Source organism: Anopheles darlingi, chromosome 2, assembly GCF_943734745.1.
Source record: "Anopheles darlingi chromosome 2, idAnoDarlMG_H_01, whole genome shotgun sequence".
In the NCBI taxonomy this organism is placed as follows: Eukaryota; Metazoa; Arthropoda; class Insecta; order Diptera; family Culicidae; genus Anopheles; species Anopheles darlingi.
Window position 1 is genome coordinate 22,698,954 of NC_064874.1, and position 14,670 is coordinate 22,713,623.

At 44.9% G+C, this 14,670-nt stretch overlaps 3 protein-coding genes across 5 annotated transcripts; 2 read left to right on the forward strand and 1 right to left on the reverse strand.

Annotated features, from left to right (window-relative positions):
- The first annotated feature begins 1,625 nt into the window (after positions 1-1,625).
- Positions 1,626-3,545, forward strand: LOC125950216 (sugar transporter SWEET1-like). The gene is made up of 4 exons (XM_049677984.1): positions 1,626-1,835; positions 1,919-2,204; positions 2,274-2,393; positions 2,477-3,545. Exons 1-4 carry the CDS (start codon positions 1,663-1,665, stop codon positions 2,576-2,578), a joined length of 681 nt encoding a protein of 226 aa, XP_049533941.1. The 5' UTR covers positions 1,626-1,662; the 3' UTR covers positions 2,579-3,545.
- A 718-nt stretch (positions 3,546-4,263) lies between these two features.
- LOC125950218 (sugar transporter SWEET1) lies at positions 4,264-5,421 on the forward strand. The gene is made up of 3 exons (XM_049677987.1): positions 4,264-4,494; positions 4,561-4,966; positions 5,039-5,421. Exons 1-3 carry the CDS (start codon positions 4,325-4,327, stop codon positions 5,135-5,137), a joined length of 675 nt encoding a protein of 224 aa, XP_049533944.1. The 5' UTR covers positions 4,264-4,324; the 3' UTR covers positions 5,138-5,421.
- LOC125950200 (KH domain-containing, RNA-binding, signal transduction-associated protein 3-like) lies at positions 5,305-9,342 on the reverse strand. 3 transcript variants are annotated; one of them, XM_049677961.1, is made up of 4 exons: positions 9,013-9,342; positions 8,288-8,945; positions 8,048-8,211; positions 5,305-5,391 (listed from the first exon to the last, which is right to left on the reverse strand). In XM_049677961.1, exons 1-4 carry the CDS (start codon positions 9,209-9,211, stop codon positions 5,351-5,353), a joined length of 1,062 nt encoding a protein of 353 aa, XP_049533918.1. In that variant the 5' UTR covers positions 9,212-9,342; the 3' UTR covers positions 5,305-5,350. The 3 variants fall into 3 exon arrangements, with proteins under 3 accessions (XP_049533918.1, XP_049533916.1, XP_049533917.1); XM_049677959.1 differs by lacking the exon at positions 5,305-5,391 and adding an exon at positions 5,497-5,692; XM_049677960.1 differs by lacking the exon at positions 5,305-5,391 and adding an exon at positions 5,865-7,788.
- Positions 9,343-14,670: the final 5,328 nt, after the last annotated feature.

A 14,670-nucleotide genomic window follows, 5' to 3' on the forward strand; every position in this document is an offset into this window, starting at 1 on the left:
GAATACCGAAGCATCACGACGATACTGCCGCTTCGCCGCTACCCTGAGTCATGACTTATTCAGAGGAAAGAGCACATGTTACAGCACAGGCGAAACATTGGCCTTATTAGCGTCGTAGCGGCAGCGCCAGAGAGAATCCTTTCTTGGATGACAGCGTCGTCGCCATCGTCGTCGTCGTGCTGTGCATTTATGTAAATCATGCCCCGAAAATCCGAAGACCAGAGGTTGTCGTTTTTTGTCGTTTGCGTTCACTTTTCGTCCGAGTCGGAGTGTTATATCCTTACAGACGTCTTTTTCTTTTTGTGGTGCGGTTGATGTACTTCACTTTGGAGCAGCACAACAACGAGCAGCATCTCGAATTTAGTGTTCGAGCATGGTTTCGATCTCTGATTAAATGTCACTCTCAGCAGGAGTCGCCACAGTGTGTGTGTGTGTGGCACTTTATCGGAACAAACGGTTTCTAGAATTTGTAATTCAACGACACCAGCCACTAGACAATGGAGATCGTTGCTGGTGCTCGTGCGATGGAACGAAAAACCCTTCCCTTGTTCTCCTTATCAGCTTACCACCTGTTGTGACCGACGGGGGCTGCCTTGACGCTCGTATGCAAATGCTGTTGCTGCTGACGATACCTGGAATGCCTTTCTTGCGATGCATTGTTACCAAGCATAGTTGCATTATTTCGAAGACGCAAACATTAATGCTAATGTGCGTGTGTTGCCAGTACGAAGTGCACTTCACGGGGGTCTAGAGCTAGAAGGCGAAATTGGTTTTCTTGGGATTACCATAATTCTATTCTGCAAGCTGCAGTAACACTCCAAGGTGTTTGTAAATCTACCGGCGAAAGCCCTTGCGAGTGTTACCTTTTTGGAGTTTAAGTAAGATAAACGTTGTTAGAATCAAATCAATACTAGAAGACGGATGTTTTCGCGGAGTAAAACTTAAAATTTTCTCTAGAATAGTTCTTATAAGTTTTAGGGATCTTGGAGAAGGTAGAAGAAAAAATTCGGAGGTAGAGGAAGTATACATGGAATCTCTATGTATTTGTCGCAGGTGTACGATATTGGTTGTTGTAGGTAAGGACGTTGTCGGTTGCCAGGGACGCTGGCGGTATCGGTACATAGTCACGAGAATCCCGCTAAACCGCTAGACGAATACCTTTTCCAATGTGTTTCAGACCTAATTAGGTAAACGTCCGTTAACTCGATCGAAGCCGCCATTTTACACTGTCATAGTAGGCACACTACAGAGCGAGGAGTAGGTCGTTTCGTTTCGTCCGCCGATGCTACTTCTCCTGCAAGCGAGAGAAGCTCTGCTCGACATCAGAGACTCATCTCCATAATCCGTTAATTCAAAAGTCAAACAGAGAATCTGTGCCGGTGATAAGATTAGTGAGACCCGAGTCCGTACGGCTGGCTGAGTGGCTTACTGTTGTGGCGTGAGTGTGTCAAGAATCATCCACCACGCGTGCCGCGACACGATCAATCTCAGCAGGCGCAACTCACCCCTACCCGATCCGCGGGTTCATCAACGTCATCGTCATCGCGGTCTTCGTCGCTGCGACCGACATTACCACAGAGAGTTCCATCTTGCTCGTGAAATGTTATTTTAGTTTCGGACCGACCACCAGTGGCCACGCAGTACCAGCAAAGCAACACCATCATGCTGCAACCGCTGCTGACTGTTCTCGATCCCCACCGTGAACTGATCGGTCAGATTGCCGGTCTACTCACGGTGCTGCAGTATCTGGCCGGTTGCTTCATCTGTGCCGATATTTACCGACGCGGTTCCTCGAAGGGCGTGTCACCGGTGCGCTTCATCGTTGGCTGCAGTTTGTACGCTTCGCTGAGTTTTATCTCATCCCAGTTGCCCCGGCTGTTAATTGATCGTGTTTTTGTTTGTTGAAACATCATTACAGATCGCTGCTGCAGCTGCAATATTTTCTGAAGCTACAGTCACCGACCCTGATTGGGACAAGTATCTGCACGTTGACCTTCTCGGTTCTCTACTCGCTCTGCTATCTCTGGTACACGCCGGTCGAATCGAGGGGTGCGCTGTATAAAGTGCTGCTGACTGTTGGCGTACCGACGGCCGCGATTTATGCGTACGGTTGCCAGGGAGACGATGCTGTGATCACGGATCGGCTCGGTCTCATCATAACAGTGCTCGCTCTAATGTTCATTGCGTTACCATTGACCCAACTGGTGAGTTCCGAGGGCCTATCACTCGGCGCCTTTTTGTCTAATCGTGTCAAAAAAACCTGCTTCCCACAGGGAACAATTATAAGGGCCAAAAGTACCGCTGGACTGCCGCTGCCAGCTATAGCGGCCTCGACTGGCGCCTCCATCCTGTGGCTCCTGTACGGTCTACTAATCCACAACTCGTTCATTGTCGTAAGTACAGAGGAACTGGGACTGCGAAGTCTCCTCACTACGGTGTCGATACTCTAACACCTCTCCATTTGCACGCTTTATAGGTCCAGAAAATCATCGCGCTGGCCCTCTGCACGCTTCAGTTATCCTTGTTTATCATTTATCCAGCCACTGCTACGGCTGGTCAACGGAAAAAGCAACAATAATCCCTGCCACCCAGCGATACCAGCCTGCTCATGGGCAGGGCCATCCTAACAGCAGTACAACGTGGGCTGCTGTCTGGTTTATCTGGTCAACCGGAGTGATTTTAAGGATTTCCAGTCCCACCTAGCGCCGGGACTGTCTGTTGTTGTTGTTTGGGATTTTGTTGTTAGCGGCAATGGTGGTGGTGGTGGTAGGAAAGATGATGGTACGTTTTTTATGACACTCTCTGGCCGACCGGTTCCGGGCTGATAATGGGGCGTCGTTCCGTTTATCGGCAGTTTGCCGGCCGTTCCGCTTCGTTCCGTGGTGTTTAGCTTGGAGAATGAATGGATGGACAGCGTGTTGAAGTGCCAGTTAACAGAGTGTGTGTGTGTGTGTGTTTGTGTGTGTGTGTGTGTCGAATGTGATTGCGCCAGATGAGCTAACTGAGCGGAACACAAAAAGAAACTCATTTTAGAAAATCAATAACTATGTAACGCGCAAGATAGTGATTACAAAATAAGTGGACTTCGACCATTTTGAAGACATTCATTGAAGTTTTTTTTAGCGTTGTTTCTGTTACTTGGATCTGGTGGTTTTTCGGATCCAAACATTCGAAATTTTACCATTTGTACATTTGTGTGAAATTATAAGTATAAAAACGTCGCCATGGTTCGTCCGAAACAACATTCGTTAGGCACAACATGGTATGCTGGAATGAAAGATAAACAACGAATAGAATACTTCCTGCTTGTACCTTATAGTATACTTCAAGATATTCTTTTAACATTTACGGTTGACAAGATATATAATTCTTAAATATTCTGTAAATCTTTTGTACATTTTGAAAACGGTTTGGAACGTTTTGTTAGTAAGCTATGGTAGCTATGGGCAACACTACCGTAGTTACCAATAACACGTAGTTACCTATGCGTTAGTTGGCAAGTCAATACACAAAATAAATCATTCTTCAAGTGTGCGTGTATTTTTCTGGAACTCTGATAAATCAATAAAATCAATATATCTCATAAAGCAATATATTTCGTGTCTAAAATCACTCCGAACATAAAGTGAATCATTGCACTGCTGTAATCAATAATCATTGCAACGCAGTCATTGCAGGTATCAGTTGATTCACCTGCGACGAAATGACTGAAAGTGCATGATTGTGTCTACACATAATAGAGTGTGAGAATAAAACCGAAATCGATCGCATCCGAAGCGCGGATTGAATAGTATGAAAATGATACCGTAGATAAGATAACCACAATCATGTCCCTCACAGCACACTGAAAGATTCTCTTCGTTGATGGTTGTGACCGCAGTATGCATCGGACTGCTTGTTACCGCGAAATATGATCTTTCGTTTTTGGTTTGTCACCGCGAGCCACGTGCTAGTGAGCGATTCGTTCGCCGCGATGTTTAGTTGGTTGCGTGTGACCACCATCATCATCATCATCAGCACCACCCTTTAGCTTCCTACACATACTTAACGAACGCAAAATGATAAAGAACATGCTAAGTCACAGCGGCAAACAATCAACCGCTACGGTTGCCGCCGGTACGAAATGTGACCTTCGACAAGCATTGGGGAATGGGTTGCGCGCATAGCTTGTCGCGGACGCACACAACGATGGTCAACGCTACCCTTGACGAACCGATCGCAGTCGGTGCGATGAACACCGGGTGCAGGCGGCTTAGTATTCGGTGTATCTCGCGTAGAACCGCATCGTTAAACCTGCGCAGCATCTCTGTGTCTCTAGCTAGAGATGGAAGCGATCTCGGAGTTATTGCAGCCGTACAAGGAGCACGTTGGCTTTACGGCCGGCGTACTGACCGTCGGGCAGATGTTTAGCGGTTGTTTCGTCTGCAATGATATCCGCAAGAAGGGTACAACGGACGGATTCTCACCGATGCCCTTCATCGGTGGTTGCGGACTGTAAGCTGCCGGTCGACGGACTCTCTCTGGAAACGGTTCCTCATTCCAAGAAATTTCTCATTGCAGAACCATTCTCTTCCTGCAGCACGGTATGCTGATGGGCGATTCGGTGATGATCAACTCAAATCTCGTCGGTCTAGCGATCAGCTTCTCGTATGCTGCGTTCTTTGCGTTCTACACCCCCTCCAAGGGAAGGGGTAGTTTCTGGCGAGCGTCCCTGTGGACGACACTGTTCACCTTTGGTGTTTTGCTGTACGCAAAGTTTGAGAATCCGGCCGTGGTCGAGGATCGGTTCGGTATGATACTGACCGTTCTGATGCTGTGTTTGATTGGGCAGCCTCTGATCGGTTTGCCGGAGATTATTCGGCGAAAGAGTACCGAAGGGTTACCGTTTCCAATGATCCTGTCCGGTACGATTGTCGGTCTTAGCTGGTTGCTGTACGGTGTGATCCTTAACAATGTGTTCGTTGTGGTAAGTGCTGGTGCCGGTAGCATGGTAAACCGTTGATCGCTGACGGCGTGGTACAATTTGCTTATTTTACAGCTTCAAAACCTGGCGGCAGTTACACTGAGTGGCATCCAGCTCGCATTGTTTGCCATCTATCCGTCGAAGCCAGCAGCACCGAGTAAGAAGCGTAATTGATTCGCATTTAGAGATTAAAATCAGGGACGAAGATCGCATAGCGACTCAAAAGCAAAGAACAATACAGGTAGGATGTGTTGATGTTAAGTAGCTTCTGCTCTAGTTTCGTGTTTATTGGACAGTATTTGGTACATAGCTGGCGATCGCGTTGAAAAGGCTGTCTAAGGCTGTACTAGTTTTCCATACAAGACGTTCGCTTGATGATCGTTCGCATCAGTCTTCATAACCATTCCAAGATCCATTGTTATTGCTTACTTAGAATAGGAATGAAATGAGAGATTAAATAAAATATTCCGTTTTGAAAAACGATTCCTGTGTGCTTCAGGGTGTGATCTTGACTCGATGACTGGCGACTAACTCAGGTTTAGATTCATGCTGGTGCTCCTAGCTCCCACTGTGCAGCTGCTTGTGGCAGGAATGAACAATGGTTTTGGTAATCGATTGACATCATTGGCTGATTGTGTATAGTCGGCGGGTAGTAGAATGGTGAGCTCATAAACGTATGCTGGTGAGGGATACTGATTGTGGAATGGTTGTGATTGGCGCACAGTTGCTCTACAACAGATACGAAAGAAATAAACACACACACACACACACACAATCATTATTCACTTCGAATGGCGTCAGGTGTATGAAGGTGCATGATATTGTAATTAAATTCGGAGAAGACATGGAGCATTAGTAATGCGGAACATAAAGTACTTTTACAAACATTTTACACGTTGAATTTCGTAGGATATTTTGGCTGGTGAACTTTTTATTGGTACGGATTATTGCTATTGTACAATCGGAATTGTTTTATTATGCGGCATAATGGCTTCATCATTGTTATTAATGATTTGTGGTAGTTTATTGTTACATGTTGGGTAAGAGTTTTTTTTATCAACCTATTTCGTTCTTCGTAATGGGCTAATCGTTTTGCGGGTTACTTTTTCTTTTAATAGCACGTTACTGTATATAATTAACGGTTTTATTGTTGGAAGAAAAAACGCCATACGATGCGTTTCGATTATATACGTTTACTAATATCGGTTCACTAGCGCATTACACGCTCGGAACGGTGTTAACAATTGGGAAAATCTATGTTAACAATTATGTTAATATTGTTTTCAGTTTATTCAATGTTGTTATGTTAAGGTTATGCATTGTTTTGCTCTTTGTTTGGCATCGGTTTACAGTTGTCTTCCTTGATTTTTCATGTGCTTTAAATTTCCTGCTGCTCCTGCTGCTTCGTCTGTACCACTATGGGTCAGTTTGATTTATGTTTCGTGTTTTTGTTTTTCATCTGTTATTTGACTGCGTTTGTACTTTAGCGCCTTAACGTTCACGATAGTTTGAAAAATTACGGCCAGAATTATTATTATTGTTTTCCACTGTTTAACCATTGATATCGTAGTATGTAACTTTTAAGATTTTTTTAGCAGGTTCAATAAACCATTTATTTTGTTTTTAAATTGATTTTAACGTCAACGATATCGTTTTAAATTGTTTGATGTAGAATTTATTAAAAAATGATTATCCAATTATCGATTTGGATGAAAAAGTGATCGCCTTCAGTACTTCGTCGCGTATCGGCATGTTTTAGCAGCTAAACTTCTGCTACTTTTTCTCTCCCCTTCCCCAACGGTTTCCCCTAAAATTGGATAGCCTCACCAGGTTATTTGTAATGGTTTGCGAGTCTATGTTGAGTTGAGTTAATGAATGTAGAAACTAATAATTCAATTTATACTTAATTAGAATAACACATTTCTTGGAATAAAAAAAACCTAAGTATTGCCACCAGACGACTTCCGATGTCCGCATTAACTTTACGATTTTTACGTTATTAATTGCTGTCGTATATTGTTCAATCAGTGCTGCAATTTCAAAATTCGGTTGACTATCAGCGCGACACGTATCAGTGTGTGGCTCTTGACGTGGTGACTTCACCATTCATATAATGAATAGTGAATGTCTAGTAACTTACAATAAATACTATTATATACAATTGAGACTATTATTAAAATAGCATTACAGGGTATATCCCGTTGGAAAATATCGTACCGGTTTCGTTTGCAAAGTGTTACATAAACTAAGCAGTTCTCGAATTCAGTGTTTTGTGGGACAATCTATTGCAGTTCGAGACTGAAAACTAGGAATAACTAGGTGAGACTTCCGGTTTTTGGGACGCACTTTAGTGAGCTAATTTGCGAGTTATGTAAATATTTAATAATTTATGTACAATTAAGAACAACACTTGACTTATCTTATTCCAAATATTATCTTCCTTGAGTAAGGATGAAAAAATGACCAACGTCCTGATAAAACAGTGAACAGTTTCCACCCTTTTTCGACTAAATTTTGGAGCTTATACAAGTTGCAATTTGCAATACTCTGGCCCAATGTATGGTCATTTTTCCACCAGTAGCCACTTGTGATGGAAGGCGCACGCAAAAAACGGAATTAAGTGAGTGATTGAGTGAGCGCGAGGTTGGCTTATGTTTCATGTTTTTTTTACTTCGATGGACGCGCGTACGGTGCGTGTCGGTAGGAGCGAAGATCGCGTGCGGCGTGATGCTTCGAAGAGATATCGTCGCGTGATGAGGAACCACCGTACGCCGATGGTTTCCAGTGACGACCGCCCATCGATGGCGTGGTCGTCTTGTGTGGAGCTGACAAGACAGGTTCAGAGACAGGTTGAATTGGATTATGTTATTACTCGTTTACTTTAGGTTAAGATGGTATAGTTTAGCAGAACAGTGGGGTTGATGGTTTACAGCTTTAGTATAGTTGATTTGATTTCAGTTCTTGGGGTTTTTGGGTTTAAATATGCTCGGTTTTAGAGAGGATAGACATTCGGTTAACCAATAGCGAAGCGTAGGTAGAAGGAAAGTGCTGTTTGGTACCTCGGAATGGTTAGGACATACTTACCGTAGGAGGACACCGAATCTCGATAATACTCTCGGCGATAATCGTGCTCGTAGTCACTCGTTTCGTACTTTGGTCTAGGTGCGGGCGGCGGAGGATGGTACGCGTACGAGGCTTCGTACTGATCATGCTCATACCGCGAGTCTTCGTATCGTAAACTTGATGATCTAGAAACCGAAACGGAGGAACACATTAGGCAAGTACCAACAGGCCAGATGGCCATGCAGCGGAGAGTATAATAACCGTGAAATGTGCGTTTCTTCCATGGCCACTCGTGCTTTATCGAGAATAGAGAGCACCTTCTTCGGCGGTGGTCTGGTGCGAGATGATTGATGAACAAGTGAACTACTTCCGCCTTTGGAGATCATCGATGATGGTGGTGCAGGCACTTCGTGAGAGGACGGTGGCGGGGCGGCCGGAGCCAGCGCTTTCTTGTACACTTTTCGGACCGGCAGCTCAATGTCTGGATCCTCCAGCATCTCACGCATCTGTTCCTGGCGGATGAAATCGTTGCTATCCGGTATGAGGAACTTGCGCACTTCCGCCAAAGCGTACGCGATACGGGCGTGTGCTTCTGCCGGAGGACCCAGTGCATTGATCTCGACGTGCAGGTCATCGTTTAGGTGTGCGTATTTCGGATCCATCGCTAATCGTAGTTCCTCTTCCTTCTTGCGATCCTTCATCGACCCTCGGCCCAGGATGGCCATCTTGCACATCGTTTCCTCCTGTAACCGCTTAAGGGAGTTGCCTTTCGGGCCGAGTAGTTTGCCGACAAAGTTGAACTTTGGATGTTCTTTCACCGGCACTAGCACCTTGACCTGCACCTTGATGGGCTTCTCCCGGTAAATATCGATGTAGCGCCGGGCCGGTGGTTTGCCGTTTTTGTGTACCGTTTCCACTTCTGTAAAAGAAGGACCGTCGTAAGAGGTTTCGTTAAGGAGATTCCCAGTGGAAGAGAGAATACTTACCCACTTCCAGCAGTCGATCGGCGATCGGATACTTGCGGTCCAGCGCAAGCCGTTCGGCCAAAATATTCCGAATGTATTCCTGCGCCTTCTCGGACTGTTTATTCGTTTCTTCGCTGTCCTCCTCCTGATCGAGGTCGCGGGCACTTTTTCGCTTAAAATCGCTCGCCTCATCGTTATACCCCGTTTCTTGGTCACCCATTTTCGTCCACTTTTTAGCTGCCCGAGGAACACAATTCGGAATTTTCTTCGTCGTTACGAGAACCTACGCACTAAAATTTCTTCAAAAAAGGTGGGGATTCTTTTTGCATTTTGCTTTTCGCAACAACAACAAAAAATCATAACAAACGTCTGCCCATGCAGCCATCTGAATCGGTTATAGGGTAGTTCAAAGAAAATCGGGATATTCTTCGGAGGAACCTTGAATATTGACCAATAATATTGCGCGTGGGTGGCCTGTTTAGATTGGATCCCATGAAATGATGAATTCCTCCCAAAACTGTCGTAATTTTCTCCCAACTACGCCCTAACCAAGGTACTTTAAAAAGACAGGTAGCTTTATCCAGAACAAATCCCCGATTTTATTTTAGAAAAAACTTCAGAGTTTGACATTCACGGGATGGTGGGATGTTTACTTCGGGAACGCTCTTTTCGGAGCTGTTTTCGCTTTTCTGTGGTATTACGACAGTTAAAATTCACGAAAAGTGGCACGAAAGTTAAAGTTTATGCAAATATTCTCAAAATTCTTCCTAGTGTTTCAATATGGTATCGGTCCGTAGGTCTTGCCACCCGGCCTAGAACAAGAGCTAGCTAGCGTTCCTGGACCGTGCTCACTCGCTTTAAAACACAACTCGGTCGCTCGAATGATCTTAAATAGAGAGATGAATCATTAAAACATTCGAAAAAGAGTGAAATCAGGTACTTTCCTTGATAAAACCACCAAACTTGCCCATATCTTCTTCTTCTTCTTCTTGAAACTCACGTGGTTTTGTTTATAAAAGCGCCCTGCTATGAATGTCAAACAAATTCAAAATGGTGACCTGTCAAAGCGGTTAAGATGCTACCTGTCTTTTTAAAGTACCTTGGCCCTAACCGATTCAAATGGCTACATGGGCAAATAGCATAACTGCTCAACCCACACAGAAAACGCACGGAATTTGAAAAAAGGGTTCGAAATATCGAGGATTTTTTACTAATTTCTTTTTAAGGCGATAAATAAAGGGAACATAAAGCATACCGATAACGTGTGGAAAGGGTAAAAAACCAAAACATACACCTCAACCGATTCAAACAATTTTAGCGGTTATCCAATTCAAAATTTAGACGTTAGATAACCGATAGAATGAGCCGGACATAGAAATACATGTGGAAAATGAAGGAGGGGTGGGGTAGGGAGCGAGTACATACCTAGTAGATCGCTTGTACCTCCCCCCGTCCCTTCCAGCTAAATAAAAAGATGATTTAGACATAATAATTGTCCCAAAAACATACACACCTTTTCAGTTAAATATCTTTGAAAAATACATTATAAACGTTAAATAGTGCTACTACGGAAGAGGGCAGGGAGAAGCCATTACATTTTCACTGTCGAAAGATAATATTTGGGTAGTTTTTCGCACCATAAATTGATTTAATCTCATGTTTAAGGTTCTTGTTCATTCCACTGGTTATTTAACGGCCAAATTTTGAAATGTTCGGCCCCTAAATGTATGCAATTAGAATCGGTTAGCCTACCGAATCGGTTGAGGTGTATATATTGGTTTTTTACCGTGGAAAGATTTGGTGCCACCTGTCCCGTTAATTCATTCAGATTTTGGCTGGGAGGATTCGTTTTGTTATAACCCGATCCCTTCGGTAACGGCAGCATCATTCAGGTCGTGCATTTTAAAATGACCGTTACAAGAGGGGAGATGTGCGCGTAAGTTATTTTTTATGTCTGTCTAATTCCAATTGATTCCGCAGTAATAGCTAAAATAAATTTATTTTCATCTATTTATAATTGAAGCCTGCCAGTTCTAAAGGTAAATTTATAAATGACTGCTTCACAAAAATGCTACTAGTGAAACAAAACAATATAAAGTGGCGACAAATTACAATTTGTTGAAGGAAATGACTGGGCTTCTCATCCTGCTCTTAATTAAGGTGAGACCAATAATTGAAGTAAGACTTCTTGCCGCAATATGCACAACCTTCGGGAAGCTCCTATAGTGCATCCTAATCAAATAAGCTATTGTCACTATAGGGAGCGGTGTGTTTGCCTGCGGCAAGTCTATTGTGTACACAGCGACTACATACTCTCTGCTCCTAGCTTCATTTTCCCGCGAGAAGCTATCCGGCTTTGTCCAATCCAACCGGTAAACTCCAAGTGGCATTCACAACCAAATCAAATTTGTTTACGACTTACGGCTGGGCTTATGCAATGCACAGGCACCACCCCAACAGCTGCAGATGCACCGGAAACTTTGACTTCCGTGTATCGATGGATTATTATGTGGTGCGAGGACAATAGCAAACCTAAGGAGTACCTCAATCTGATAATAAAATCATTGGCTTCCTCGTAATTGGACTGTATCGACTGCATCCCGGAACGGTATTCATCTTGTAGCGACCGTAACAAGACACGGAACGTAATGAGGAAAGGGCGTTCGCTTCTCGACAAACACAGACCATGCGGGCATGATATTAGACTAGAGATTACTACAGCTCTATGGCAATGGAAATGAACCTTTGGTTCACCGAGCACGTCTTCGGATAAAGTTCAACGATATTGCAGCCGACACTACCGCTGATGATGCTCGAGGAGTAATAGAAAAGCTAATTTATTATTACAAACTACCAATTTGCGCAACATTTGTGGCTGTGTCCACGTCGGGCCGGTGTGGTTAGCACGCTTTCCGCGGAACCTTGTAGTAAAATTCTCCCTTTTGCTCACTGCTATAGTGGGCCGTTTGGCGGTTGGGCGCTCTATGGTACCACCCATGAATGGTGGGCCTGGCCAAGTCCGGCCCTAACGACCCGAATGGCCTGTAATTTGCTCACTTGCTCGTAATACTACGCTTCTAACTTTTTTGATGATGACCATGATGGTTACACTACCTTGCCTTCTTTCTTTTCCACTCTCCCGCTCCTCGTCAACCTAAATGGACGAGCGGTTTTCTTCCTTTGCCGATGGTTATAAATTTTCTTTGCGCCCCGTTCCAGCCACCCCCCGGCCCACTGCAGCCGACCTTTACCGGATACACATTCCCTGGTCCCTTATGGTGCCCATTTGGATGGAAACTTTAGCACTTCAATGCCACTTCAAAACAATTCGCCGCCTTGCAGCGTGGCCTGTGGAGGCGAGTTCACGCTCGACGCCTTCATCACCAACCGAGGAGATGTTTCGTCCTCCTGTGCCTGGTAAAGGCTACTCTCGGCGCTCACCAAAAAACCCGCTCGCCAAAGCGTGGGAAACTATTCAAACATTCAGCGGGAATGCCAATTATGGGATGGTTCAAGTTTTTAATTAAACACAAGAAAGATAATTGCGCCACCCTTCTCCCGCGGGGGTGCGTTGTTGTCTGGCGCTGCCAGGGGGGGCCAGGAATGTTTTTTATTGATAAACGAGAAAGTTAGAAAGATCGTTGACCGAATGGAACGTTGAGTAATGGTATGAAATATGTTGCGAAAGCGCAAGGGACTCGCAAACTGTTAAAGATATCCACTATTCAAGGTCTGGCGATAGTGCAGCTGCAGCTGCGTTCACCAAAAGTCAACAAACCTGGATGTAGTTTATTGGGCAACCACCGCCGTTGCGCCGTTATTTACCCTTCATCTTTTCATTCACCTGCTCCACACGGGGAGGAAGTCATAATTTCAACGTCAAACATTGTGCTAACCACAAACGCAAATAGTCAATCCCAACAATGCAGTCCAACACCATTGTCCCGTCCCGACTCCGTCCCGATTGTACGATCAATTTGTTTCACCGGAAAACCAGCGAAAGAGCGGAGGGGGGAAAACGCAATAATCAATAGACATTATCAGCGATAATCGTGTTATGATTTCCGTCCGTTTGGTTCTTTTATGACTTTTTCATCGAGCATGGCGAAGGTTGGTGGCGGTGCCTCGGCCGAAAATCGGTTCCCTCGCTTCCCATCGTTTCATATTTAATGTGCGCATCGGGAGGGATTATTATAAACACACACGAGCACACATGTGCGCCTGGCCTACCGTTTACTTTCCCGGAATCGAATCGAGTTTACACTGACGCTATACAAGCGAGCCGCTTCGTTTTCCATTTTCCCCCACCCAATCGTCGATGTGAAGGGAATCGCTTTTCGAATGGGTTTTTGGCCGAAAACCACGGGCCTGGCGCAGCCCGGCCACCACATTCAGCGCTGGTGGTGGTTTCTGGGCAAATTACAAAAGAATTGAACATCGCAGCGCATCGATTGCAGTTGTGGGGTTTTCCGCTTTATGGTAATATACCTTAAATACCGCTTTGGAAACGAATACACTGGTGGCCAAAGAGAATTGCTGGCCACCACACCACACCGGTGGTTATCGGTTTTCAGGAACCGACCTACGATACATCGTTTTGTGCCAAGACATCCTCCGTTTTTTGCCATTCAATTGGAATGAGCTCCATACCAGGTATTGTGTGGAACAGGAAAGCCCCGCTGGCCGCGCCATTCCCTCCATCAAATGTGTCCTACCGGAAGCACAAGTACACACACACAGCGGAGAGCTCGTTGAGAGTTTAAGTAGCGAAGAAAATCGTTTCTTTTCCGCTTTGCTCTTGTCTGCTCCGCTCTGCTCTGCTCTGTCCGGCTATTGTCCTGCTCCGACGTCAGGTGCGCGAGTTGTGGACAATGTGGGCGGACTAGGCGAGGACGAACACGAGGACTAAACTTTCCCTGCTTCTCCTTCCCTCCCGTGCCACTAACAACAGGTTGTGTTAGGCGGATTGGCGGGGAGTTCACATATTCTGCGCGCGCGAGAAACGATGCTAATGCAACACATCGCGGTTCTTAAACCGTGAACCGTATTTTCATCATGTAAGCTTAACGGGAACATAATCACCTAATGCCACCGCGTACCGTCTCAGGTAGTGGGTAATGTTTCCCACGGTATGATCGCATGCACCGCAGCAGCAGCGTTACAGATGGTGAGTTTTCGCCAAGTTTTCATCACGACTCTTCTTTCGCCGAGATTTTCCGTTTTCATAAAAGGTGCATTTTTGATTACCTTTCCATTGGTTGCCGGTGGCGAGACGAACTCCAACGATACAGCATCCGAGGGCGGAGGGTTTGCGATGGTTCCTTTGCAGCATATGCAGCATATCGGTGTAGACGCTTTGCTCTGAAGATACACGAAGAGTAGTAGTTTTGGGAACATGTTTGGGAAAAGTTTTCCTTCAGCTTAAAGCTCGCAAATCCTACGACACAGGATAATGGATGGTTGTTAGTAGTATCGTTCAAGGTGCGTATTTGAAGTAGAAGTAGCTGGTGGTACGTGTGCAAAGGTACAGGTAGGTTGTCATGGTTTCAGCATGTTAACATTGAGTGTAGTTCTAGCTTATCTTTACATATTTTTTAATGGTAATTAAATTTTAGTCTAGTAAAACTGCGTCCAAACGAGCAACAAAGTTATCGCGATAACTTTCTCGCCCTACTGTTT